The sequence below is a fragment of the Camelus dromedarius genome, chromosome 6 (genome assembly GCF_036321535.1).
Source record: "Camelus dromedarius isolate mCamDro1 chromosome 6, mCamDro1.pat, whole genome shotgun sequence".
NCBI classification, from domain to species: domain Eukaryota; kingdom Metazoa; phylum Chordata; class Mammalia; order Artiodactyla; family Camelidae; genus Camelus; species Camelus dromedarius.
The window spans coordinates 12,235,012-12,261,073 of NC_087441.1; the positions used below are offsets into that span (position 1 = coordinate 12,235,012).

Sequence of the window (26,062 nt, forward strand, 5' to 3'; positions counted from 1 at the left end):
CCAGGTTCCAACAGTTTACTCATCACTGCATTCTCACAACCCAAGATCACACATCATACCTGAATGTTATGCATGAATACTGCCAGCGTCCCTATTTCATAATAATAATTGATATTTTCAATATGTGTATGTATGTGTTGTCTGTCTCTTTAAAAAATAAACTCTTTATCTGGAAAGCTATATTACAGTTTTTGATATGATAAAACTAATATTGTCTTCTCAAGATGAGCACACCATTTTATAGTTTGCAGCATCAACAAATTCAAACAATTTTAGCTTATGATTCAGACTTTTCTTTGTTAAAATATGGCTCTTTGGGTTTAAAATTAACTCATGTGGTAGCAGTTCTTACACTTCAATTCCAAGGTCTAGCCATGCAGTAATATTTACTGGTTCTGTTTCTTGCTTATTTCTCCTTCTCTCCTCCTCCATCAATATTGTCCAAGAATTAATGAATCGTGTCTATCAAAGGTTAGTACTAATGACCTTATTTCCATAAATGATGAATCCATTTCCAGACTCACCACTTTGCCAGCTTTTCCTTTTGTAAGCTTTCTTGTAGGAAATGATCCATTAGTTAAAAATATAAAAGAAATTAGATAATGTTTGCCTCCCATGAGTCTGGCCATGATGTAGACCTTACTCTGTTTCAGAATCTTACCAAAAGAGACTTTTTAAAAAAAAAATCTGTACTGACATCCATAATAACTATTTTTAATCTATTCCCTACAAACTAATGAAAAAGACTAACTTTCTTAGTTTCATAAAGTATTCTTTATGAATGAGACACAGAACTCAGAGAAGTATCCAGTTAGAGACACAGACTTATGTTGGGGGAGATAGAGGCTGGAATTTGTGAGGGAGAGTTCCATAGAGGAGGTAACTTCCCAGACAAAGGACTTCAGAAATCTGCAAGGGTCTTCTTAAGTCTTTGCTGGGCACTAGGTCTTGGATGTTTAAGGTGACACTCCACAAAGTCAAGCAAAGGAGAGAATTGTAAGCTAAACAGATGGATGGTCCACGGGAATCACCTGGAGCATTCAGTGGGGACCCCAGTTGGCTCAGGCCTTAGTAGTAGAGCTGAAGTGCCCCAGGAGTGACAGCTGCTCTAGAACTATATTAGCAAAGCTTAAAACGGGCCTTGAATGGATCACGATGATCTGCAAGTAGCCTAATAGCCTGCCAGAACAAAGCCCAACTCCCATTAAAGGAAGAAAACAAAATATAGGCATCCAACACTGTAAAATTGCCTTGTCCAGTGTCCAATAAAAAAATTACAAGACATACAAAAATACAATAAAATATGACTCATAACCAGGAGAAATATAAGGCTATAGCAATAGAATTTTAAAAGGGTATAGATGATGGAACTAGTAAAAAAAAATGTTAATAAAGCTATAGCAGTGTTCAGGAATTAAAGGAAAACATGAACATAATGAGAAGAGAAATGAAAGATAGAAAAAAATAATAAAGTGGAACACTATAGATGAAAATACAATGCCTACAATACCATGAAATCACTGAATGTGCTGAACAAGAGAGTAGATAACTGCAAAAAAAAAAAAAAAATCAGTGACATTGAAGATACAGTAATAGAATCTATTGAGCTTGAAACACAAAGAGAAAAAATACTAAAATAAAAAGTGTCAAGATGTGTATTATATATGTAACTAGAGTTCCAGGGTTTGGAAGGGGGCAGTGCACAAAAAATATATGAAGTAATAGTTGCTAAAAGTTTTTCAAATTTGATGAATTCTGTGAAATTCATCAGTTCTGTGAAAACTCAGTGAACCTCAAGCAAAATAAACCACATAGACATTATAATAACATAAAAGCTAGTAATAAGTAGAAATCCTAACAGTAGCCAAAATACACACAGACACACACACACACACACACACTGTACACAGAAACAAAGATTAATATGACTACAAACTTTTTCAAACACTGTTCAAACCAAAAGATAATAGAATGGCACTTTAAAGTACTGAAAGAAACAGTCAACCGAGAATTTTTACATACTCCATCTAAATTAAATTTCTATCTGATCATCAGTAGCTGAGAAAATGTGTGCCAGGCAGAAATGGACTACATGATGTATGAGAGAAAGTTATTCAGGCGGAAAGAGAGTGATAGCATGAGGAAGTAAGTCTGCACAAAGAAGTGAAGTTGGCCAGACATGGTAAATACGTGGGTAAATACGAAATACTTGTTTCTTGTTTTTCATTTTCTTCAAATATCTATTCATTGGTTAAAGGAGCAATAGTAATAGTGTATTATGGGGTTTATGACATATGGAAAAATAAAATGTGCAACAAAAATAACACAAAGAACTGAGACATGTGAAAGGGAAATATACTCAAGGGAGAAAAAGGAGAAGGAAGAGATGAGACAATTAGAAAACAGAGCAATACGATAGACTTAAAGCTAACCATATCAATCCTCACTTTAAATATTAATGGTCTAAACATTCCACTTAGAAGATGTCCGCAGGCTGCATGGAAGCAAGACCCAACTGTATATGCCACAAAAAACCTCACTTCAATATAAAGGCACAGGTAGGTAGACTAAAAGGATAAACAAAGGTATACTGTCAAATCAGTAATCATAAAACATCTGGAGGAGCTATATTACTGTCAGAGACCTAGACTTCAGAATAAAGAATAGAATCAGAAATAAAAAGGGACATTTTATCAAGAAGAAATAACAATGATAAATGTGTATGGACACATAAAAAAACTTCAAAATACTCAGAACAGAAACTAGTCGAACTGACAGGAGAAAGAGAAAAATTGACAAGAACAATTGGAGATATCAGCATTTTTCTGTAAGTAATTGGTAGAACAAATAGAAAATTGGAAAGGATATAGAAGATTCAAATAATACTATCAATCAATAGCAATTTACAAACACTGCACTCAAGTATAGCACAATATGCTTTCAAGTACACGTGAAATATTTACAAAGACAAACCATTTGCTAAGCCATAAATTATTAAGTTTAAAAATTAAAGTTAAATTTAAAAATATATACCAAATATTCTCAGTACAAAATGGAATTAAATTAGAAATTAACAAAAGAGAGATATCTGAAAATATGCAAATATTTAGTAATTAAACAACATATTTCTATATAAACTATGGGTCAAAAAAACACACACACAAGAGAAACAGAAAATGTTTTGAATTAAATGAAAATGAAAACAATTTTTCTAATGCAACTAAAGCAGTGTATATGTGAAATTTAATAGCTTTCAATGCTTCTGTTAGTAAGAAAGAAAGGTCTCAACTCAAAATTACCTAAAATTCCAGAATAATAAGCTTAAAAAAGAGAGATTTTAATCCAAAATTAACAGAGGGAAGGAATGAAGATAAAAGCAGAAATAATGAAAATAGAAAACAGATGAATAATACGGAATTACTCAAACTACAAGCTGATTAATTTTAATAACTAACATTTATAAACTTCTAGTGAGACCAATCAAGAAAAAGAGAGAGGGAAAACAGAAATTACCAATGTCGGGAATGAAAAACGGACATCACAACAGATCTTGTAGATACTAAAATAATAAGAGAATTCTGTCAACAATTTTATGCCAATGATGGACAGCTTAGGCAAAATGGACTAATTCCTTGAAAGACATAGAACTTTAAACAGAACATCTAAATGTTACTGTATTATTAAAGCATTAAATTCACAGTTTAAAAATTCCCTCAAAATAAGGTCCATATAGCTGCTTACTTCTCTTAAATATTAAAGAAGAAATAACATTAAATATTAAAGAAGAAATAATGCTAATCCTCATAAAGTCTTTCAGAAAATAAAGGAAGGAACACTTTCAATTCATTTTATGAGAGCAGCACTACTAGTACATGAAAACTAAATACACACATTAAAAGAAAACTATAGGTCAGTATCTCATATATGTAGATGCAACAATTATTTAAAATACTCTCACAATTCAGACCCAACAATACATGAAAAAAGATAATAGATCATGACAAATTAGCTTTTATTTCAGGAATACACATTTGGCTTGACATTTGAGGCAATAAATTGAATTTACCATATTGATTACATAAAAATAAAAACCATATAACCATATAAAATCACATCAGTATATTTAAAAAAAAATCAGCAAAATTCAACACCCATTTGTGATAAAGACTTTTCAAAGTAGGAATAGAAGGGAATTTTCTCAAGATGTTGAAGAGGATCTATGAAAAATCAATAGCTAATACCATGATTAAAGGTGAAACCTGAATGCTTTCCCTTTTGGTCAAGCACAAATCAAGGATGTTCATTTTTATCACTTCTTTTCAATATTGTGTTAGATGTCCTAGCCAGTGCAATAAGCCAAGAAAAAGAACTACAAATTTGAAAGGAAGAAGAAAAGCTGTCTTGTGTGTAGAAGACAATTTTTGTAGAATATCCTAAAGAATTTGCACACACATACACACACAAACCACCACAACTAAGATGTGACTTTATTAAGTCAAAACACAAAGTTAATATGCAAAAAGCTACTGTATTTCTATATGCTTGCAAGGAAAAACTGGAAGTTGAAATTGAATTATACCATTTATAATAACTGTTTAAAGCCTGAAATATTTATAGATAAGTCTTTAAAAATATATGAGTCCTAAACCCTGAAAAACTACAGTACAGCACTGAGAAAAATTTAAGCAGAACTAAATATATAGAGAGATACCATGTTCATGGATCATTAGGGTCAATATATTTAGGATGCTATTTTCTTCTAAGTTAATTCAATCTCAATCAAAATATTAAAAGACTTTTTGTAGAAATTGAGAAAGTGATTCTAAAAAAGTATATAGAAATGCAAAGAAAGCATCTAGACTAGCCAAAACAATTTTGAAATAGAAATACAAATTATAGGATCTAACCCAAACCTATGTATCACATTTGGTTCTGTTTCTCTAGTCCCTTTTAATTTAGAACACTCTCCCCACTTCCCCCCCCCCCCCACAGCAATGATAGCAGTGATTTTGCAAGGAGTGCAGGGAGTTGTACTTTAGAATTTCCTGTATTTTGGATTTGCCTTATTGTTTCTTCTTAGTGTCATTTAACTTGTTCCTCTTTCTCCTTTATTTGTGTAACCTGAAAAGTTATCATCCATTATTTTTCAGATGCTTAAATTATTTTAACTCTGGCCAATGGGAGCCTTTCCAAACTGGCTCCTAGTTCTTTTTATGTGGACCCATTAGTCTTTAAGCATTTCCTTACTATCTGGCACAAGATGTCTCTGGCTCATCTTAGTATTTTCCTATATCAGGCCCAGAATCACCATTTCTCCAAGGAATTCTCGTTCCTTTTTTATAGTGAATAATATTTAGAACCTAGGATCCAGATGCTATGTATGTTTATGGCTACTGAGCTGTCATTACTTTTAAGGTTTTCAGTGACAAGAGCAAGGAAATACATTTTTTAAATCATAAGACCACATGAATAATTCTAACTCAGTTACAATAGTAATTTTTTCTTAATTTTTATAGTTCTATTTCTTTTATCATTGAGAATCTTGGTTCTTGATAATACTATTATTTTACATGAACTTATTATATAAATAATATATTCATATCATCCTATATGTGTGTATAATAGTTTCATAATGGCAGTACCAGTCTCACTTTTAACACAAAACCTACTGAGTAAAGTTTAAGATTTCTTTATTTATAACCCACCAAGGATGTATAGTCAGAGTATGGTATTTAAAAATTCTTGAGTAAATTTTTCTGTATATGATTATATTATTAATTTAATATACTATTAGTTTGTTTATATTTGTGTTTGGTTTTAGAATTTAAACAATTTTTAGATTTTGAACATGAAAAACATGGTTCAAAAGTCAAAACTATGTAAACAGTTATACTCTGAGAAATCTGACTTCTTATACTCCCTATTCCTTTTACTTTATCCCTACCTACCCACCCCTGTAACCAGTATCATTATCTCTTTGTCTCTTTCAGTAAAAGTAAACAAATATGTGTGCAAAAATATGTATGTGTATGTGTTTATACACAGAAACACTCACCTGTATTCTATTTACCTTTTACACACACACACATATTATTCTGTCCTTTTCTTTCCTCATTTAACACATATGTTAAATATGCTAGAAATTATTCCGTATCAGTTTAGAGAGAGATTTCTCATTTTTCATGGGTGCATAGTTGTCCACTTTGTAGACGTGCCCTTCAAGGAGTTTTCTTAGGCTCTCCTAACCAAGACTATCAGTCTACTTAGAAGGATAAAGGACAGGAATCCCAAATCAGCAGAAATCCACACCACAGTCCCTGCTGGTTTCAGCCCAAAAGGCAGTGCAGAGGTCTTCTCCCTGGGTGACACATCTCAGGCACAAGGAGGTGAGATCCACAGAAGACTGAGTGAGGGTAGGGGTGGGGGGAGGGTGGGGAGAACCCAGGTTCCCACAGTAGTCAGTATGTCTTGTAACATTTCCATAGGCATAGTTTTCAGTGTCCCCACAAGGCATACGCTTAGTTATAAAAGTCACCATCCTCAGTGAAGATATTTTACAATTTATTTACAACTCCCCCTAGTCCAGAAACAATGTACCAGTCAGGGGTCATTTGTATCAGGGACAATAATGCTGGGATATAGTTGATATTCTGTACTTACCAAGTTGCCAGGAGTACAGTTAAGCGTAAGTTAACTGCGTGTAGAAGGGAAAAGGGCTTGGCTAACACTTCACCACAGGCTGTATCACAGTTTATTCAGCCAGCCCCCGTCGCCATGGACATTTTGGTTGTTTCTAGTCTTTTGTTACTATAAATTATGTTGTAATGTATAACCACATGCGTGTGCTCTTCCATATTTTTAGAAATGAATCTTCACGGTGGATTCTTGGAAGTGGGGTTGGTTAGATCAAAGGATAAATTCATGTACTTTTGTTAGGTCGTGTCAAATTTCCCACCACAAAGGCTGAGCAAGTTTTTTCCCTTGTACAGAAAGTAGCTCTTTCTTCACAGCTTTTCTGACAGCTTTTTCTGTCAAACTTTTGATTTATAAATATGATATTTGGAAAGTGGTGTATCAATGTAATATAATTTGTATTTCTTTGGTTATGAATAAGGTTAAATTTTTTTCTTAATTATGAAGTGCAATTATATATTTATTTTTAGTGAACCATCTGTATACACCTTTATCTATCCTTTACTAGGTTTTTGGTCTTTTTCCTCTTCTAAAAAGAGCTTTTTATTTATCTGGAAACTAACCCTTTAAGGTATGAATTTAACGTATTTTCTTCTACTTTGTCATTTGTCCATTGATTATGCTTATGGTGGTCATTTTTTGTTTTGCTTTGTTTATTGCCATGCAGATTCTTTTATTTTTTTTCTGGAATTTGATCATGATTTGTAAGACTTTCCCCTCTCCCAGGTTATAAAGGAACTCACCTAGGTTTTCTTGTAATACTTGTATATTTTCAATTTTTTGCACTTATGTCTGGAATATATTTAGTGTACATTCTGGCATATAGTTTGGAGATTTGATTAATCTTATCCCTTCCCAAATGGCAATTTGTTTCTTCCAGCCCTATTTTAAAAAGAGTAATATTCATTTTTATTATACACTAAATTTCAATTGTTTTCTCTGAAAATGGTATGAACATTGAACCAGGTTTACCTGTGAATGACAAATAAGAATAGACTTTTACAAAAATAACAAATCCAAGTATTTTCAGTTTATTTAAAGCTAGGTTGCCTAATTTGATCTATATAAATAATTTTAAGCACAGCACAGAATAAAACGCACAAATTTATTTATTTGTATTGTTACTTACTCATCATTTTGTAAATTCATCTAGTTGAAATAATCAGCCCAATTTTGCTCTCTATTCTAATCAGCACCCAGGGAGGGTAGCCCGCGGTTTCACGCTGAATTGCACTAACAGGGGATCAGATGATGATCTCTGCCTCGCCAAGCTTTTTTCTCTCAACACTGTACTTCGAAAGAAAAGCTCAAAGAATGGATTTTAGTTCCTTTCCCAGCCTGAGGTTTCCATACGAAAGGTAAACAATCAATCAGTCAACCGATCTATAAGTAATCTACCTTCGATACAAACCATGGGCAGCTGTATGTGCAAAAATCCTTTTAAAAATACAACCAATGCAATCAATAATGAGACTGAAAATTGATGACAACATCCAATTAAGTAAGGCTCAGGAGGAATTCTAATAAACTGGATCCTGTTTGTAACATCTCCATACCTCGCAACGAGGAAGGCAGCCTTTTTCCTGCCAATTACAGAATTAAGGAGACTTTTTTTTTCATTCTACTCCATGGTCTTTTCAATATGGTAGCTAGAGAGTTTCCAGTGTTTCTCTCATTCATTCTGGTTTAAGAGGGAATTTTGTTGTGAGGAAGCTTTTGAAAATAAATAGTGTTCTTGGGGAAAGGTATTGCTCAGTGGTAGAGCACATGCTCAGTATGCACAAGGTCCTGGGTTCAATCCCCAGTGCCTCCATTAAAGAAAAAACAGGGGAAAAAAAGACTGAAAATGAATAGTTTCTTAACAAATTTTACGTGACTAGTTGAATAGAGGGACGCAGAGCCAAACACAGTGAAACGGATGTATTATTGGGAGAAATGCCACTCGTGTTGAATTAATTTTGTCTTGTGTTAAAACTCAGAAACACTGACTTGGGATCCACAGAACATTGCTGACTTTTGGCCGTGCTGGCTGTGTGTGAATAAACAGCCAGAAGTTAATTGTTTTACAATAAACCACAGAAAACACTATAAGCTTTGGAAATGGAAGAAATTGTGTAAATTTGGTCTCGTCAGTAGGGGCAGCTCTTTTCTTGAGGATAGCAGAGTTCATTTCCGCCTCAAAAAATTTTAAATGCTGAAAAAAATCCTCCTTTGTGTATTTCAAGAATGATATGAAACTCTCTAGTTAATAGTCGTAAAATTCATCTGAATTCTAACACACCTCTTAAGGCATATCTGAGTTTCGTTTCCATCTTATGTTAGGACTAGATTTAACACTTAACAACATTAAGTAAGGATGAGTGAACCCGTTTCAGTACATTTTGTCATCAGTCAGTCAGTACACAGAGCACACGTGAAAATGGGCCAACAGAGCAGCCATCACTGCTGGGGAGCCTTCATTTGCCCCTCCAGAATGGTCCCCTCTCTTTTCTGCCCTCTTGTGTCTCAGGAGACTGATCTATATGGGTTACATCAATGGGTGTGGCCAATGATGAGCACCGGCAGGAGATGAAGGGAAGGCAGAGGAAGTGGCTGGGATATTATTTCCTGCACAGTCACCTGGGCTGATGGCGTCTCTTGACCTACCTGAGGTCACAGCTTTGGTCAGAAGGCCTCTCCCCCCAAGTCCTCTCTGTCCCTCGGTTCTGGGAACTACTTTCCCTCCTCAGTCCTGCATGACTAGGAGTGGTGATGTCACCTGTTACTACCTATTACTGTTACCTAACCCCAGGGTGTTGCCTTGTCTGTTAGGGTTTCCCTACATTTTCCCATACCTTCTTTAAACAACTCACTATTAAATACTCTTTATATCTGACTGTGCCATCGGTTACCTCTTGGGACCCTGACTGCTAAACACTCTTTGAAAATTTCAGAGAGTATCCTCGAGTTATCAAAGGCCTGCCAATGGCACATCAAGCTGAGTCTGGAAAAGTAGGAGATGCCTATAAGACGTTCTTCAGTGCAGCAAGCCCTTTTGGATGAAAAGGTGGTAACTGCATGTCCCGGGCTGGGACTGAGGAGAGACTGGAAGAGAGGATGGAGCAGAATGGGGTGGTTGTACAAGAGATGAATGATATGTTTCCTTATGGTAATTCTAGTGAAATAACATTTATACTGTTTTCTGAAACATTTTAGAAGCCCCTTGGGAGATGTAATTGCGATGAAGGGGTTGCCCCTCTGTTGCAAAGCCAATGTACAATTTTTCATGGCAACCAACTTAATAAAAACTGATGAGTCAAAGATGAAAATTAAGACACTGTCTTTGGCTAGATATGAACTGTACATAGAACTTAATAGATGCATGTTCATTGATTTTCTAGATTTGTAAACCTTCCATTGTAAACCACAATCTGTATATTTTTCATTTGAGCTCGAACATTTCATAGCTCATATGAAATGGAAACAAAATAACTGAAAATATATTTATATAATGAACCACCAGGAGATAGTTAAATAAATGCTGACTATTCTATAGGTTTCTTTTCTGAACAGCAATTCAACTCTGGTGACTCCAAATTATTATGGAAAGGCAGAGAAATCTAGACCATCGAGAGAGACTGACAAAATCACACACCATGGATGGACTGAGCCACCCAGCTTCTCAGAAGCATCTGGGATACGCCCATTGCCTGGCAGAGAAATTTGCATGAGGGTCTTACTGCAGGTTATGATCACTTGTCAGATCCTATGAGAGCTTTGCTGTAGAAATCTGTGCTAGACCACGTGGCCTAGGAGTTATTCACAGAGAAAGATCATAGACTCTGGATATGAACAGTCCTAAGTGTAAAGAAGGATCATAGTCTGTAGATATAAACAGTCAAGTCTTCATACACCTGAGTATTAGGCAGCTACCCAAAGACTCATCCCTCTGGTTTTAGTTTCTTTATATATAAAATGGCAGTATCTACCTCATAGGTTTTTTCTGAGGGTTGCATGAGAATGTACATAAAAATTTCTAGATAAAAAAAAATTCTGGTTGAACATAAAATTATACAGCCACTTGGAGATAATTTGGCAGTTTCTAACAAAACTAACATAATCTTACTACAAGATCCAGGAATCACACTCCTTGGTATTTACCCAAAGGAGTTTGGAAACTTTTGTCCACACAAAAACCTGTGGACAGTGTTTACAGCCACTTTCTTCATAAGTGCCAAAACTTGGAAGCAGCCAAGATGTCCTTCAATAGGTGAATGGATAAACTGTGGTACATCCAGTGTTATTCAGCTCTAAAAAGAAATGAGCTATCAAGTCATGAAAAGTGAAGAGACACAGAGGAACCTTAAATGCATGTTACTAAGGCACCAATCTGAAATCTACGTCCTGTATGAGTCAAAGTATAAGGCATTCTGGAAAAGGCGAAACTGTGAAGACAATAAAAAGATTAGTGGCTGTCAGGGGTGGAATGCAGGGAGGAGAGATGAATAGGCAGAGCACAGAGGGTGTTTAGGACAATGAAAATGCTCCTATGATATTATAATGATGGATACATGCCATCACACATTTGTTCACACCTGGAAGATATACAACACCGAGTGAACCCTAAGGTAAACTATGGACCTTGAATGATTATTATGCTCCAATGTAGGTTCATCCTTGGTTAAAAAAAAAAAACAACTCACCATTCTGGTGAATGGTGTTGGTAATGGGGGAGGTTATGCTAAAGGAGGGTAGGAGGTAAATGGGACATCTTTCTACCTCCCTCTTAATTTTGTCACAAACCTACAGCTGCTCTTTAAAGTAGTCTTTAAAAAAATGTTTTAAAGAATTCCCTGCACCCCCCTTCTATTTAATTATATGGCCCACTTCTCTCTTCTCTAACTCAGTAACACAGTGTCAGAAGCCCCAGTTTCATGAGGCCAGCGTTCGCTGAGACCTGATAATCGCCATCTTTTATTTTTTAAATATCTTAATGGCTTATGAATTATGTGGAATAGAGCAATGCAATGGCATGTCTTCCAACAGTATATGAACTGCGTATACTTTTTCACTCTCCTAAGTACACTAATGTTTCAGACCCCACCTGAGAAATCATTATCTTCAACATTAACTGAGCAGCTAATGATAGTCGGGCACTGCCTGAGATGCTGGAGATACAAATAACTATTCGATAGTTCCCTTATCTTCAAAACACTTGCATAGAAAGGACAGAAGCATAAAAATAAGTGTGATTGACATAGATCGAGAGCTCACCTTGTGCCCAGCACTGTGCTTACTACAAGGACCCTTTCATTTAACCCTCACACATCCTGGAGAATTAGATCATGCTATTGTCTTCATTTTTTAATTGCGTGGCCTAGGGCTCAGAATGGTGACTTGCCCAAAGAGTACGAAGTAGAGCTATGATTTGACCTCTCACTACTGTAATAGAGTATATTCTCCTGACAAAGCCAGTTCCAACATTTGGTACAAACTATAGAATATTGCTACTCAGGGTGTGGCCACGTGTGATCCCTGTGCTGCTTTGCAAAACATTTCTCATTGGTCAGCAACAAAGTAAGTAACGAAGTGGAGAGGAAGCATCTAGCAATGTTTCCAGCAATTTGACAGAGTAATTTTGTGTCTGTTAAATCTGATAGTAAAAACTAATTGGGGCTTGTACATTACTTTTTTTTCACTTTATTATTTATTTTTATTGTATTTACCAAAGCATTGCTCCATAGCTGTTTGGAAATTCAGAAACAAAGAACAAGACAAAGAAACACCCTGGTCCTTTACCATCAATAGTGTGAGAGTCACTGTTCTAAATCAGAGGATCAGTGAGCTGGGAAAGTAGCATTATGATGGCAGTGTGAACAGCTAATGATATGACCACTTACTATGTGCCTATCATTGTGCTAGCTTCTCGTTCTGTAAATATATATACGTATATGTGTGTATTGTATGTGTAATAGTATTATATATATAACACATATTACATATGTATACACGTATGTACCATAAAATGTAGTGGGCAGAGCACAGAGGATTTCGGGGACAGTGAAAAACATGCATATGTAAAAAACATACAGATAACTGGCATTTTTATATACATATATATATATATACAGTTACCATAGATACACATACATGAATATACATATATATCTCATATAGAGAGAATATTTAATATCTTCACAATAACCCTAGAAGTTTGAAGTTGGTATTTATCAAGCCCATCTGACCTGATTATGTCCTGGATATTACTGCCAATATCCACTTCGTCCCCCCAGAGTTATTCTTTGTTAAAAATCAAACCAACAGTTTCTTTCATTACCAGTGCTTTTCCATGGATATAGGAAGATGGAGAGTAATTATGGTTCCCCACCTCCTGGCCTCCCCCCAGAAATATAAAACCTGTTATTTTGTATCTCTTTTCTGTGTTTTGGAGGGTACTTCGTGGGTGGTTGGGGATGGCTGTGTCAGGGGCTTCTGGGTAAAGCCTTAATTCCTCCATCGTCATGTTCAGCCTCTCTAATAGCTGCTGCCCACTCTTCCCGGAATCAGTAAAAATGTTTTGCTGTGTGAGTAAAGAGAGCTGATTGAATTGATTCCATCATTGTGTACTTCCTGGAGGTTGGTGTATTTGTTTAAAAAAGAGAGAGAGATTGAACTGGTATGAACTTTATAACGGGGACAAGTTTGCTGAAATGACTTTCGTTAAAGGCAGAGTGAAGGGAAATAATTATTTTGATTAAATAGACATAATAATGTGCTAAGTAGAAAGATGATCATAAATCCTCTTCACCTTGAATAAGTGTACTGATTACCGATTGCAGCTTTAAGTGTTCTGTTTTTAAGATGCCTATTAATGTAAGACAAAGTATACAGAAGGTAACTTTGGAAAGAATATACTGTACTTCTATATACCAAAGTGTATACCATATACTACCTCATGTGCTGAATGCGTCTGAGGAGACGGCAGAGTTGAGCTGCTGTTCAGTATAGACGTGTTACAAAGTGCAAGAGAGAATCAGAGGTAACCTGCACTGGCTTAGTGGTAGAAGAGGCTCTGAACAGCATACAGGGACGTTACCTTAAACACAAACATAAATGGGATACATTTTGGATGCTTTAGCTCCTTCTGGAGATGCTTCCACATGGTATTAATCTCTTTATTCCCATTTAACGTGTCTATATAAACATTGCTCTGTGTTGAATTTTCATAGCAATTATCCTTGCTTGTGTAACTATCTTAAATAATTATATGAATAATTACTATTAGGAGAAACAGTCTCTGGCACACCCTTTGTCCAAATGTTGTGATTTTGTGATTTCTCTACTGAATTTTTTTTTCTTTTCCCATTTTGTCTCTTTTTTTTCCTTTCCTTATGTTAACTTGCTTATCTTTTTTTATGTGAATTGAAACAATGAGGACGTCGGCTCTCTGAAAAGCAGCTTGATGAATCCCAAAATGAATATGTCACATAGACGAGAGTGCTGTCAGTTACTTCCCTAAATAAACACATTATGACTCCATATTAATCACTGGTATTTTCTAGAATGGCACAATGACAGTAATAGGGCCACGCTAAGGAGTCTCATTGTCGCCAGGCAGTGTTTATGACAAAATTGCTTGCTGTAATGTATTTTTGGTCCCATTTCTAAAACATTCACCCTAAGCTAATGCTGCTGTTCTAATCTAAAGCAAAGCCTAAATAAGCCAAGAAAACATTAGATTTTTTTAAAGTGCTGCTTTATCTGTATTGGTCTTCTAGACTTTCTGAAATGACTAAGTAATTGCATAATCTTTCCCTTCACTTGGAGCAAATCTGGCCTCTGTGAGAGCATCTGTTACTCACTTGTGCTAGAAAAGCCTTCTTTTTCTCAGTTTCACTCACTGAATGTGCCTTGACTGAGTTCACTGACTCTCAAGTTTATTCATGTGGTGAGATTCCTGGAAAATATGGTGCTTTTTTTTTTAACCACATTATCACTTTGATGATATTTGCATCAAAATAACAAATTTTTATACTTATGTGTGGAATTAAATACTGGCTTAGGTTAGATTCCAAAATACACAAACACGGGTAGGTACCAACATATAAAGAATTAAAAAAGATGGGATAAACTTGATGAAAGACAATTCTCCTAGTTAAATTAAATTTCTTCAGAGCAAAACAGCAGGGTGGTTCCATGAGGAGTGGAATACTTGCCCCAGCTCACAAAACATCAGTTCTTAGCTGAGACACGTAAGTGTACTTCCACATGGACCAAGAGTACTGCAGTGAATGGCCCAGACCCTGCCCTCATAGTCTAGTAGGGAAAAAAAGTACCAATGACAAAGCCACAAAGCAAGATGGAATTGCAGGTCAAAGGAGGTCGAGCAGTGCCAGGCGCCTTCCCACAGGCTGGGAGGGTCTGCAGAGACCGCCTGGAGGAGGCACCCCCGCCAGTGCTGGGGATACCAAGAAAGGGGAGACTCCTGAAGAGGTCACAGTCTGGTTCTCATATCAATAGGCTTGTACACATAGTTAAAAGAAGAAAATAGAATAGAAAGCTGATAGAAGTACAGAATTACCAGAGTAGAAGACGTGAGGTCTTACAGAATGGAAATGGCTGAATCTTCTGGGGACAAAAATTAGCAGCTGAGCTGCCCCAGGTGCCTTTTTCAAACAGCCCCATCAAATGACGCTTTCAGATGTACCCGATAGACACTCCTGAGCCAAAACAAGGAGAGGAAGGACATGGATTTAATTCTGTGCTTTAACGATAGAGAAAAGCACAGGAGGAATTATTTTCTAGTCCTTTTATATATTTATATGTTATGATACATATTTATGTGTTCATGAATATTTATGAAAATATCATGAACGTGGGAAGAATTGCTGACTCAACATAATGTGGCATTTTAGCAAGCTTCATATATCGCCAAGGGAAAAGAAACACATGAACGTATTTACTGATGGAGCCAGGTTCTAACCGCCAAAAGAGTGGACTGAATCATATTCTTAGCGATTATTCTCTGAATGCACAAAAGGTTTACTTCTTGAATTTCTCTTAATGTAATCATAATATGGTAATTTTGAAAAAAGCATGCGAAAAAATACCCCTCTCTCTACACACCCCCGAAAAAGGGAAAACCTGGTTTGGATAGCACTCTTTTTAGATGAGTATGTTAGGAGGTAAGAAGTGGCAATGAAAGCTTACTCCTTTATATAGATAGATGCTGAGTTTGCTTAAGCAGAGGAGTTATCAGAAATTTTAAATTGAGAATTAAGTTGTTTTCCTTTGCAGGGAAAAGAAGTCCCAACTGGGAATAAATATCTGTACATGGTGAACAGCTTCCTTGTCCGTCCCAATGCTAAAAAGGGCCTCACAAATTTGGCTTATTTAGCAAATATCTTTTGGGGGCTAAACACTGAATCAACAACTATGTGACGAAACTGAATGCTTTCACTAAACATGACAAGATGGCTGCAACTATAATGAATTGTGATTGTCAGATAAGGAGTTGATTGTGGGTACTGTGAGTCACTTGAGATTCGGTTCATTTACATGTGATAAAAATTACAGTGTTCGTGGTAAAAGGAAAAACCAAAGCACTGGTCTTCTTTCTTCACTAAGTAAGCCTTTGTGTAGATCCCTGAGAAAAGAAGAGTCTAACCAATGGACACAAAACTACAACCCACCCTGTAAGATGTGAAATGATCTCTCAGCAGAAAGATGGTGATGGAAATCTTCAACATCTGTAGCCTGAAAACGCTGTACAACACCAATGTTTTGGCAACATTATGAACAGCTCTGTCCAGCATTACCTTGAGAGAGCTGTCACTATTGAGCACTTACTGTATGCACAAGGATTTGTTCCAAGTGTTTTACACATTCAGTCCACTTAATCCTTACAGTAGTGATGGTGTATTGTTGTGTTCTATTATTATCAAGTTATCTGCAGGTAAGGACACTGGGACAAAAAGAGATGAGGTAACTAACCAAAGGTCATCCAGTGGATGGCAGAGGTGAGATGTAGACGCAGACTGACCCCAGAGGTTGTTTACACACCACGGTTGGAGTACAGCTTGGGGGTGGGGATGGAGAGCATTGCCATTGGTGTATTTCTAAGTTTGGGTTCTAAGAATACTGTTACACCAAGATTGAGACAGTAAATCACTGATACTGATGTGCAGCGTCAGCTCTTTCCCAATTCAGTCTGATTTTCTGTAATCAATACTCTTCCCAATAGCAACATCTTGACCATTACACACACTACAACTTCTCTATTCAATCATCTATCGATGGACATTTAGGTTGCTTCCATGTCTTGGGGTGCCTGCATCTTTGCAAATTAGAGTCTCCGCCACTGTATCTTGAAGAGAGTTCTCAGCTTGGGCAGCCCATTTCAAGAGCAATAACCTCAGAACTAAGAACAATTTTCTCAGTAAAACCATCCATGAGGTCCCTGGAAATCAACCTTTTTTAGAATTGTCCAGCCTTGACTTGAATGCTCAGGAAAGCATGACTAACCTCACTGGTAAATTAAGGTCTTATCTGAGTATCCGACAGACTTTCTATTCATGGAAGCAAGACTCTCCCAATTGCTTCTGTTCATCGATCCATCTTCTAGCATTTGGGATCTTACAAAGCAGATTGGTACTCTCTTCTACATGGTATCACTTCAAATATTATGATTCAGATTACCTGAGTCTTTAAAGACCTTTGTTCCAAGAGTAGTATTCTCATGAGATATTTTTTGAGTTTTTTTTAAACTCTTGTTCCTTTAGTCTTCTGAGAAATTTTCAATTTCTTTCTTAAATTGTGGTGACCAAAATTAAATGTAACTATTTAACCAGCCCAGAGAAGACCTGTGAACAGTTTGTTTTAGAAAACATGCTTTGTTTAATACATTCTAAATTTCCATTAACTATTTTGTTTATATCACACTGTTGATTAACACAGAATTTACTGTCCAATAAATTGCCTAGATATACTCCTATTAAGCCATATTTCTCCCATCCTCGTCTTATTCTGGTTTTTTAGATCTAAGTTCATATCCTTGTATTTATCTTTTTAAATGTCATTTTTTGTTTGGCTCATTGCTCAAACTGTGAAGATATTTTTTAAATTGAGATAGAATTGACACATAACATCGTGTAAATTTAAGGTGTGCAGCACATTATTCAGACAAATTTATATATTGCAATATGATTACATCAATAGTATTAGCTAACACCTCCATCATATCATGTAATTATCATTTCTTTTCTTTTCTAAAGGTAAGAATATTTAAGATCAAGTCTCTTAGCAACTTCAAAATATGTAATACAGTATTGTTAACTGTAACCACAACACTGTGCATTAGCTCTTCAGAACATACTCATCTCCTAAGTTCAAATTTGTACCACTGAGCAACATCTCCCCATTTCCTCCACCCCCCAGTTTCTGGTGACTATGATTCTACTCTCTGTTTTTATGAATTCAGCTTTTTTTAGATCCTATGTATAAGCGTTAGCGTACAGTGTTTGTTTTTCTCTGTCTGCCTTATCACATTTAACATAATGCCCAAAAGGTCCATCTATGTTGTAACAAATGGCAAAATGTCCTCCTTTCTCATGGCTGAATAATATTCCAGTGTGTGTGTGTCACATCTTCTTTATCCATTTATCCATTGATGGACACTTAGGTTGTTTCTGTATCTTGGCTTTTGTGAATAATGCTGCAATAAACATGGTGGGGCAAATATCTTTTTGATATCCTATTTTCATTTCCTTTGGACATACATTCAGAAGTGGGATTGCTGGATCATATGATGGTAATATTTTTAAATATTTGAGGAACCCCCATTCTGTTTTCCACAGTGACTGAACCGACTTATATTCCCATCACTGATACACAAAGGTTTCCTTTTCTCCACATTTTGGACAGTGCTTGTTATCGCTCATCTTTATGATGATAGCCTTTCTAATAAGTGTGAAATAACATCTCATTATTGTTTAGATTTGCATTTCCCTGATAATAAGTGATGCTGAGCATCTTTCCACGTCCTTGTTGGACATTTGTATGTCTTCTTTGGAAAACTGTCTATTCAGTTCCTCTGCCCATATTTTAATCAGATTGTTAGATTTTTTTTGTTATTGAATGGTATGAGTTCTTTATATATTTTGGAAATTAACCTCTTATCAGATATGGTTTCCAAATATTTCTCCTGTTCTATAGATTGCCTTTTCATTTTGTTGATTTTTCTTTTGATGTGCAGAAACTTTTTAGTTTGATGTAGTTCCACTTGTTGATTTTTGCTTTTGTTCCATAAGGATGATTTTCATCATTGCATCTAATCCAGAAAAAGAAGAAACAACATGGGGTAAAATTCTGTAAATTCAGAATTTAATTTTCTACTCATTTCTTGGAAGATACAGGTAACATACAGCAAAGGGAAATCCCTCTCTGATCACTATCTCAGAATTATGGGTTATCCTTGTTAACAGATTTGTCTAAGCTTTGAGGGGAAAATGGTGGTGCTGGAGCCATTAATCTTTTTCCATCACAGCTTTCCCAGCACCTCACTACGAGAACTAAATGAAATGTTCTTGAAGGTGGCCAGTGTGGGAGGAGCAGCCTGGGATGCCGCTGCACCTACTCCCGACCCTTTTTTGCCCCTGGGTGCTGGGTCCTTCTGGGGCTGAACAGCTCAAAAAATCTGAGGCCTTGATTTTGTGCACAGGAATGTACTTCTTTGCAAAGGAGAAACCAGTTTCCCATTTTACTCTCTTCTACTCTATGAAATTAAGTGGTCTCTTAACCATCTTTCTCCCTAAGGAGTTTGAGAGGAAGGAAAAAGCATTGGCACCCACATCTTCCAAAGTGTTTGACTGTTACAATCCTTGGAATATGTATCTTTTTGCAAAACTTTTATTTTTCTTTTTTCATTTATGACATTAAGAAGATTTGTTTTGGCAAAAACTAGAATCAGTGAACTCTAGAAAGGAAAAATGTAACAGTTATGTAGATTTTACCCTCTGTATTTACAGATAAACCCCAGCAAATTACCCTCAGTACCACTGTTTGCTGTGATACACAGGAAGTAGATGCACCTAAGGGTTCTAGGATGTGATCATCCAATACCCAAAAGCATGCCACTCTTCTGCATGGTTATTCACCTACAAGAGATTTAGGAGGGTGTTTTCTATGCACAGTCTGTGCTGAGAACAGAATGGAATGGAAGAGTAAAGGGAAGAGATGAGGAGTGGTACAAACAGACGGCGGTGGAGGAGAGCAGTTAAGAGGTCTCACATTTGCCAATCTGCTGATGTGGGATCTGAATAAAATAGAGTCGAAGATGATTTCAAACGTTTTGTTTGTTTGAGTAATTAGAAAGATGAGGCTTTTAATTTACTGAAAGTGGGAAGACTGGGAGAAACAATTTGGGGGGGAGAAAGTAAGAGGGTCAGATTAGAACGTGTTACATTTGAAATGCCAAGTTGAGAAAACCAAGTGGAGATGTCAAATAGGTGGTTAGGCATATGAGTCCTGAATTCAGGGGAAAAAAATCACCTTTGGACTTGTGAATTTGAGAATTTCAAACAGAAAACTGTCAGGTCTAGTCAAAGTCTCAATGAGTTCATCAAGAAGTGAGAGAGAAAAGAGTTCTAAAGATAGAGCACTGCCGCCATCCAAAACTTGGAGGTGAGGGAGTTAAGAAGGAAATAGCAAATAGATTGAGAAGAAGTGACTAGTGAGATAGAAAGCAAACATGGGTGTGGTGCCCAGGAAGACAAGAAAAAAATAGTATTTCAAAGAGGATGGAGTAGTCACTGTGTCAAATGCTGCTGATTGGCCCAGAAGATTATGATGAAGACTAGACTTCTTTCTAGACTGTTTCTAAACAGAGATACATGGGGTTTTATTTCAGCCAGTCATTAAGTTCAGCATCATATTTTATCAATTTTAGTTTTTAATTGCCTCTTGTATTCCAGTTGTCTCTCTGATCTTGTCCTCTTCTGACTGAAGTAGAGTCCAGCGAGGATTTGAGTAATAAACTCAGTTTATATGTCAGAAATCACCTTCGCTCTTGAATTTTTCTTTAGCTAAATATAAAATCGTAGGGTAATAGCTTTTCTCCCTCAGCACTTGGAAGGTGTTACCCCATTGCCCATTGTTTTCTGGCATCTAATGCTGCTCGTGAAAAGTCTGCTGTCAGTGCTTGCTACTCCCCTGTGGGTAATCCAGCTTGTATCTTTAACTTGGAGTTCTGTGGTTCTATTTTAATGCATAAAAGTGTGGACTTACTTTTATTTTTATTTTACTAATCCTGCTCAGCATGTGGTATTCTCTTTCAGTGGAAGGTTTTGTTTTGTTTGGCGTTCTTCTGATTCTGGGAAGTTTTCAGCCAACCTCCTTGAAAATACTACTTCCCTGACAATCTGTTAATTCTCTCCTGATGATGAAAATTTTGTTGGATTCATATTACAGCCTTTCAGTGTTACTGCTGTTCTCGTCTCAATTCCCTCTTTATGTTTCATCTTTTTATACCTTTTTGCTGAATTCTGGGTACAGCCCTTGACCCTGTCAATCACCCATGCTCTTGGGAGTTGCTCTGGGGAGAGATTATTCCCTCTGACTCTTTCTCATGGCCATGTGTTTTGTTTGTACGTTTTCCATTTTTCATTCTGTCTATTCTTGTTTCATTGTTGCCTGTATTTGTTTTTATAATTCCTTGTTCTTTTATATGAGACTTTTTTTTCCTTTATCACATTGTTTATCCTAAATGTATGCTTCTGTGATTTGCATCTGATCAGGAGTATACTCATCTCATGCTTGTTGAGCTGGCTCTGTGGTTTTTAGTGTTAAGTTGGATGTTTTGCTTTCAGGAGACACACTGAGTAAGAGGTGAATTTTGCACTCTCATTCTTTGTAATGCAATGCTTTTCACTTGTCTTCACTGGTCTGTCAAGACCCTCAGTCCCAAAGTAGTTCTTTCATCAGCATCTCAGGGTTTCCTTTCATCCAGCAATAGTTTTGGAGACATCCCTGACTCAGTCACGGAACCTGTGGGCTGCTGGACCTACGTTAGGTCTGGTTGGCTCTCTCAGCATCCTCTCCCTCCCTGCAGCTAGGTACCATGGAGGGTACCGATAGTTTTTTTCAGCATCTTTTTATGAGTGGCAGAACCACTGCCCCTGATTTTATTCAGGTAACTTGAACTTTGGTTTCCCACTACCCAAGGCATGGCATTTTTCACCCCACTGGAGGAAGGAACCTTTACACTTATCTGCTCCAGTTCCCGAATTAGAAAATGACTGTGGCTTTAGCCCCTGTTCACCTACAATTGTGATTTTCTGGTCTGTTTCTGGTCTAAAGAGATGTTTATCTTGTTTTCAAGACTAAAGTACTTTTTTTAAGTGTCTATAATTGTATTCAGAACAGAAGATATATTTTTTAGGTCATGAGCTCACAATTCCAAAATGACCCAAAGTACTTTATATTTTTAATAAGCATTGCTGTCAGTCACACATATGACAATATATATATATATGATTTACATACATTGCATATTTGTGAAAACGTTATTCAGTAGCATTCTTTTTTTTTAACATTTTTTATTGATTTATAATCATTTTACAATGTTGTGTCAAATTCCAGTGTTCAGCACAATTTTTCAGTTATTCATGGACATATACACCCTCATTGTCACATTTTTTTCTCTGTGAGTTATCATAACATTTTGTGTATATTTCCCTGTGCTATACAGTGTAGTCTATTCTACAATTTTGAAATCCCAGTCTATCCCTTCCCACCCTCCACCGCCCTGGTAACCACACGTCTGTATTCTCTGTCTATGAGTCTATTTCTGTCCTTTATTTACGCTTTGTTTTTCTTTGTTTTTTCTAAAAGTTCACACTAAATTTGAAATTATTCTACTAAAACAAGACTTTACTTTTTATTCTTAACAAACGTCTAGATCAGGGTCAGTCTTATAAATATGTGGCAACTCATTTGTCTTGATTTGTAAGGTCACAGGTAGGACATTGTGTACCCAAATATTTTCTTATCTGCCATGATATACAAATTCCACAAAAATGATTCTCCTGGATTTGACAGTGTTTATCTTTCACAATTACATACTAAATGAAAATAAATTTGGGGATTGGAGGAAAGGGAGGCGATGCCTTTGCAACAAGGACTCCTAATACAGAATAAGGTATTTTGACAATATTATCAAGATAAGACCCCTGGACAGTGAGCCATAAGTGCCAAAAAGGATTGAATGTTTCAAAAGGAGGTAAGAGGGCAGCAAAAACAAACTGCTCTTCCTCACGATGTTATGAGTTAGGAACCTGGCACTGACGATGTGCAAAGTGCAATTAACCTTACTGTAAACATCAGGGGACAAACGAGTTACTCACACCCCCTATAACCATTTAAAGGTGTTCATAAAGGAAAGCAGGTGTAATCATCCTTGAGTAAAGAAGGAAGTTCAAAATAAATTTTCAAACCTTATCATATTTACCTTACCAACTGATTTTGATTACGTGGCAACACTTCCTATGATTGTATGCAGCAGATGACGATGGAAATTTATCCCCAAAGTTTTTCAAATATTCTCCTAAAAAAATTTTTCTGGAGGATGTTCAGTTTGCCTGCTAAAGCGTATTCGTTTTTACCTTTTCTTAAATTATCTTCTTCCCCACTCCTTAAGTCAAATGGTGCTTCCTTCAGCCCAGGCAGCTTACCTTCATCATAATTTTTTCAGACCTTCTGTTTTTCTCTCTTCTTTTAGCCAGTTGGGCACTGCAGTAGCTGAAATGCGGAAAAGGCAGCAGCCCCAGAATGAAGAAGCACCTGCTGTGTCTCAAGCACCTGGAAACCAGAGGCCCAACAACACGTGTTGCTTCTGTTGGTGCTGTTGTTGTAGCTGCTCCTGGTACGTCCTCCTCCCTGTACGATGCAACCAGCCCTGAGCAGGCTCAGAACTGGCGTGAACATGAACATCAGCTCTTGGGGTCATAGAAACGTCTCAATCTGCCTTATTTTCCCCCTATACCAGTAGGAATTACTGGAAACAATCATTGGTTTGATGCAGACATTTTCACAGGCAATATATAATATAGCCTAGGAATCTACCTGTAAATTGGTAACAAGGTGAAGAATGATTACTTTATTTTATATTGTTATATTGATTTTATATCATGGTTTTCTCCATACTCATCTTGTTTTATATTATTTTATACTTTTATATTTAAAAATTTATGTTCTAAAATTATATTGTTTTATATTTGATATCATGTTTTTCTCCAGCCATGCTTCTTAAAGTTATGGGTAAAAATAAGATTATGGTTATATATTAATTTAACAGTAAACAACATTCTCCCACATTCCAGAAGGTGTGGGGACACTAAAGTAATATCTAGAGGTTCTGTATGTAGTATTCACTGTGGCGTTCTAGTTCTGTGCTGTTTCATAGGGTGTAGATTAATCAGGGTCAGGTGGCAGCCTCAGCCACAGACTCCGGAAAAGGACACCGAAAGAAGTGCCACAGATGCACATCCACAGGTTTGAAAGCTCAGGGACTGTGATGGGTGTGAAGCCAGTGGGTTAAAAACTCTAAACTTAGAGCCAGACGGCCTGCTTTCTACTGTGGTTTTATCATGATAGGCTCTGTGACATCATACACAGTTGTAATCTCCGTTTTTCGGTTTCCTCACTGGCATAGTGGTGAGGATTTAGACCAGTTGATTCTCAAGGTCCTGTCTGGTACTAAATGTCCATGATTCAGACACCTCAGAAAACCTCCTCTAGTTCCAAATGCCAACGTGTATCGAGATAAGAAAATCAATAAGGCCCAGAGTCCCAAGATTTATGAGATGAGCTTTCTCGGCTGGCGGGGGCAGGGTGGGGGAGTGCTAGACTTGATGGAACTTTCCATAGAACCAAACGTTTTGGGATCCTCTAAGATCCATTTCACAGGATTAGGAATGGTCTTCTGGATCTCGCTGACCTATTCCCAACCCTAAAGAAAGGCCCAGATGCTTGAGACACCTTCTCGTGCTTGATCTCTGCAGGTTCCCAGCATCCATCCAGGTCGTTGTGATGATACAGTGGCATGATGGTCTATCATGGTGGCCAAAATACACAAGGAAACATCTAATGCTCCCATGGCAGCCTTGCTGTTGAACAAGCTCTGAGCTCTCTAGAAAACTTCATTGCCAGAAATGCGATACTTTAGCAATTTGGAAGGCTTAAGATAGTCTCTATAAATATCAAAATTGCTTCCTAGATGCTGAGTCTTTGTTGGGGGAAGTCATATATGATTCCTTTTTCTTTCATTCTTAAGTCTTAAGTGTTTCAGAAGGAGGAAATAGAGCTCTAGAGGAGAGAAAGATTTCAATACAATTGTGTAATCTTTTGCTCTATCTCACTTCTAAGGAAATGAACTAGGTCTGGTCTTAATCCATGCAATACAGGGTAGTGACTTAATATGGTGGTTCTGAAGTCAGGCTACCTGTTTCAAATCTTGTGCTGTCTGTCACTGTCTGTTTGACCTTCAACAAGTTACTTAGTATCCTTAAATTTATCTGTCAAATGATAGTATTAAGAATCCCTACCTCATAAGGTTGTTTTCAACATTAAATGAAATCAAACACATACAAGATGAAAACAGTGCCTGACCTATAGTATGCATTTAATAGGAGTTAAGTTACCGGGCTATGGAATACTTCACATTGGAAAAATAAAATCTCTTTAAAGAGGGACTCCTTCAGATAATGTATATATTTTTTAAAAGATCAACTTGTGTTTATAATACAAAAAGTTATCTCGGAAAGGAAAGTTATTGATTTTAAAGTTCGTATAAAACATCGAGAATATATTGTTCCATCATGTTGAGGATTGTACTTCTATTTGTCATCTGCAATTTGCCAGGTTCCAGTAATTAGTAGATGATTTTATTTGCCTGCAAAAACTTATTCCTGAATTGCTGTAGGATTAAAACAGCAAACATTGAAGTTGAGTTGTACAATATTTGCTGTCAAACAGATGTTTAGTGAGATTTGCTTTCATCTGTCCTACAGATATTTAGCAAGACTTGCTTTTATTAATTCTTAAAGTGCACATTAAATAACAAAATATTCAACATGAGCTCATGAGCATCAGATTGTCACAGGACATAAACTAGACCGAGAATAAAACAGCTTTTGAAAGCTGCATTAACTCTCCACACCTCCAGGGTGACAAGTATTTGGACCCTAAACATGTGGTGCATTGGATGAGTGTTCTGTTAGTTCTTGACGTTGTCAAGAACTGTGTTTGCTGACAATGAGTCATGGATACCCAAGTCTACGCCATAAAATGCACAGTCTATAAACGTGCAAGTCTTCTATATATGATAAATGATAGG

The 26,062-nt window shown here is 36.6% G+C and overlaps 1 protein-coding gene across 2 annotated transcripts in view; it reads left to right on the top strand.

Moving 5' to 3' along the window:
• Positions 1-26,062, top strand: part of RGS17 (regulator of G protein signaling 17) — an 87,958-nt gene that overhangs the window by 37,329 nt on the left and 24,567 nt on the right. For both annotated transcript variants that reach the window (XM_010994020.3, XM_031456590.2), the window contains exon 2: positions 23,447-23,590. In XM_010994020.3, the coding sequence (XP_010992322.1) occupies positions 23,472-23,590 (119 nt within the window). In that variant the 5' untranslated portion in view covers positions 23,447-23,471. The remainder of the gene's footprint in view (positions 1-23,446; positions 23,591-26,062) is intronic.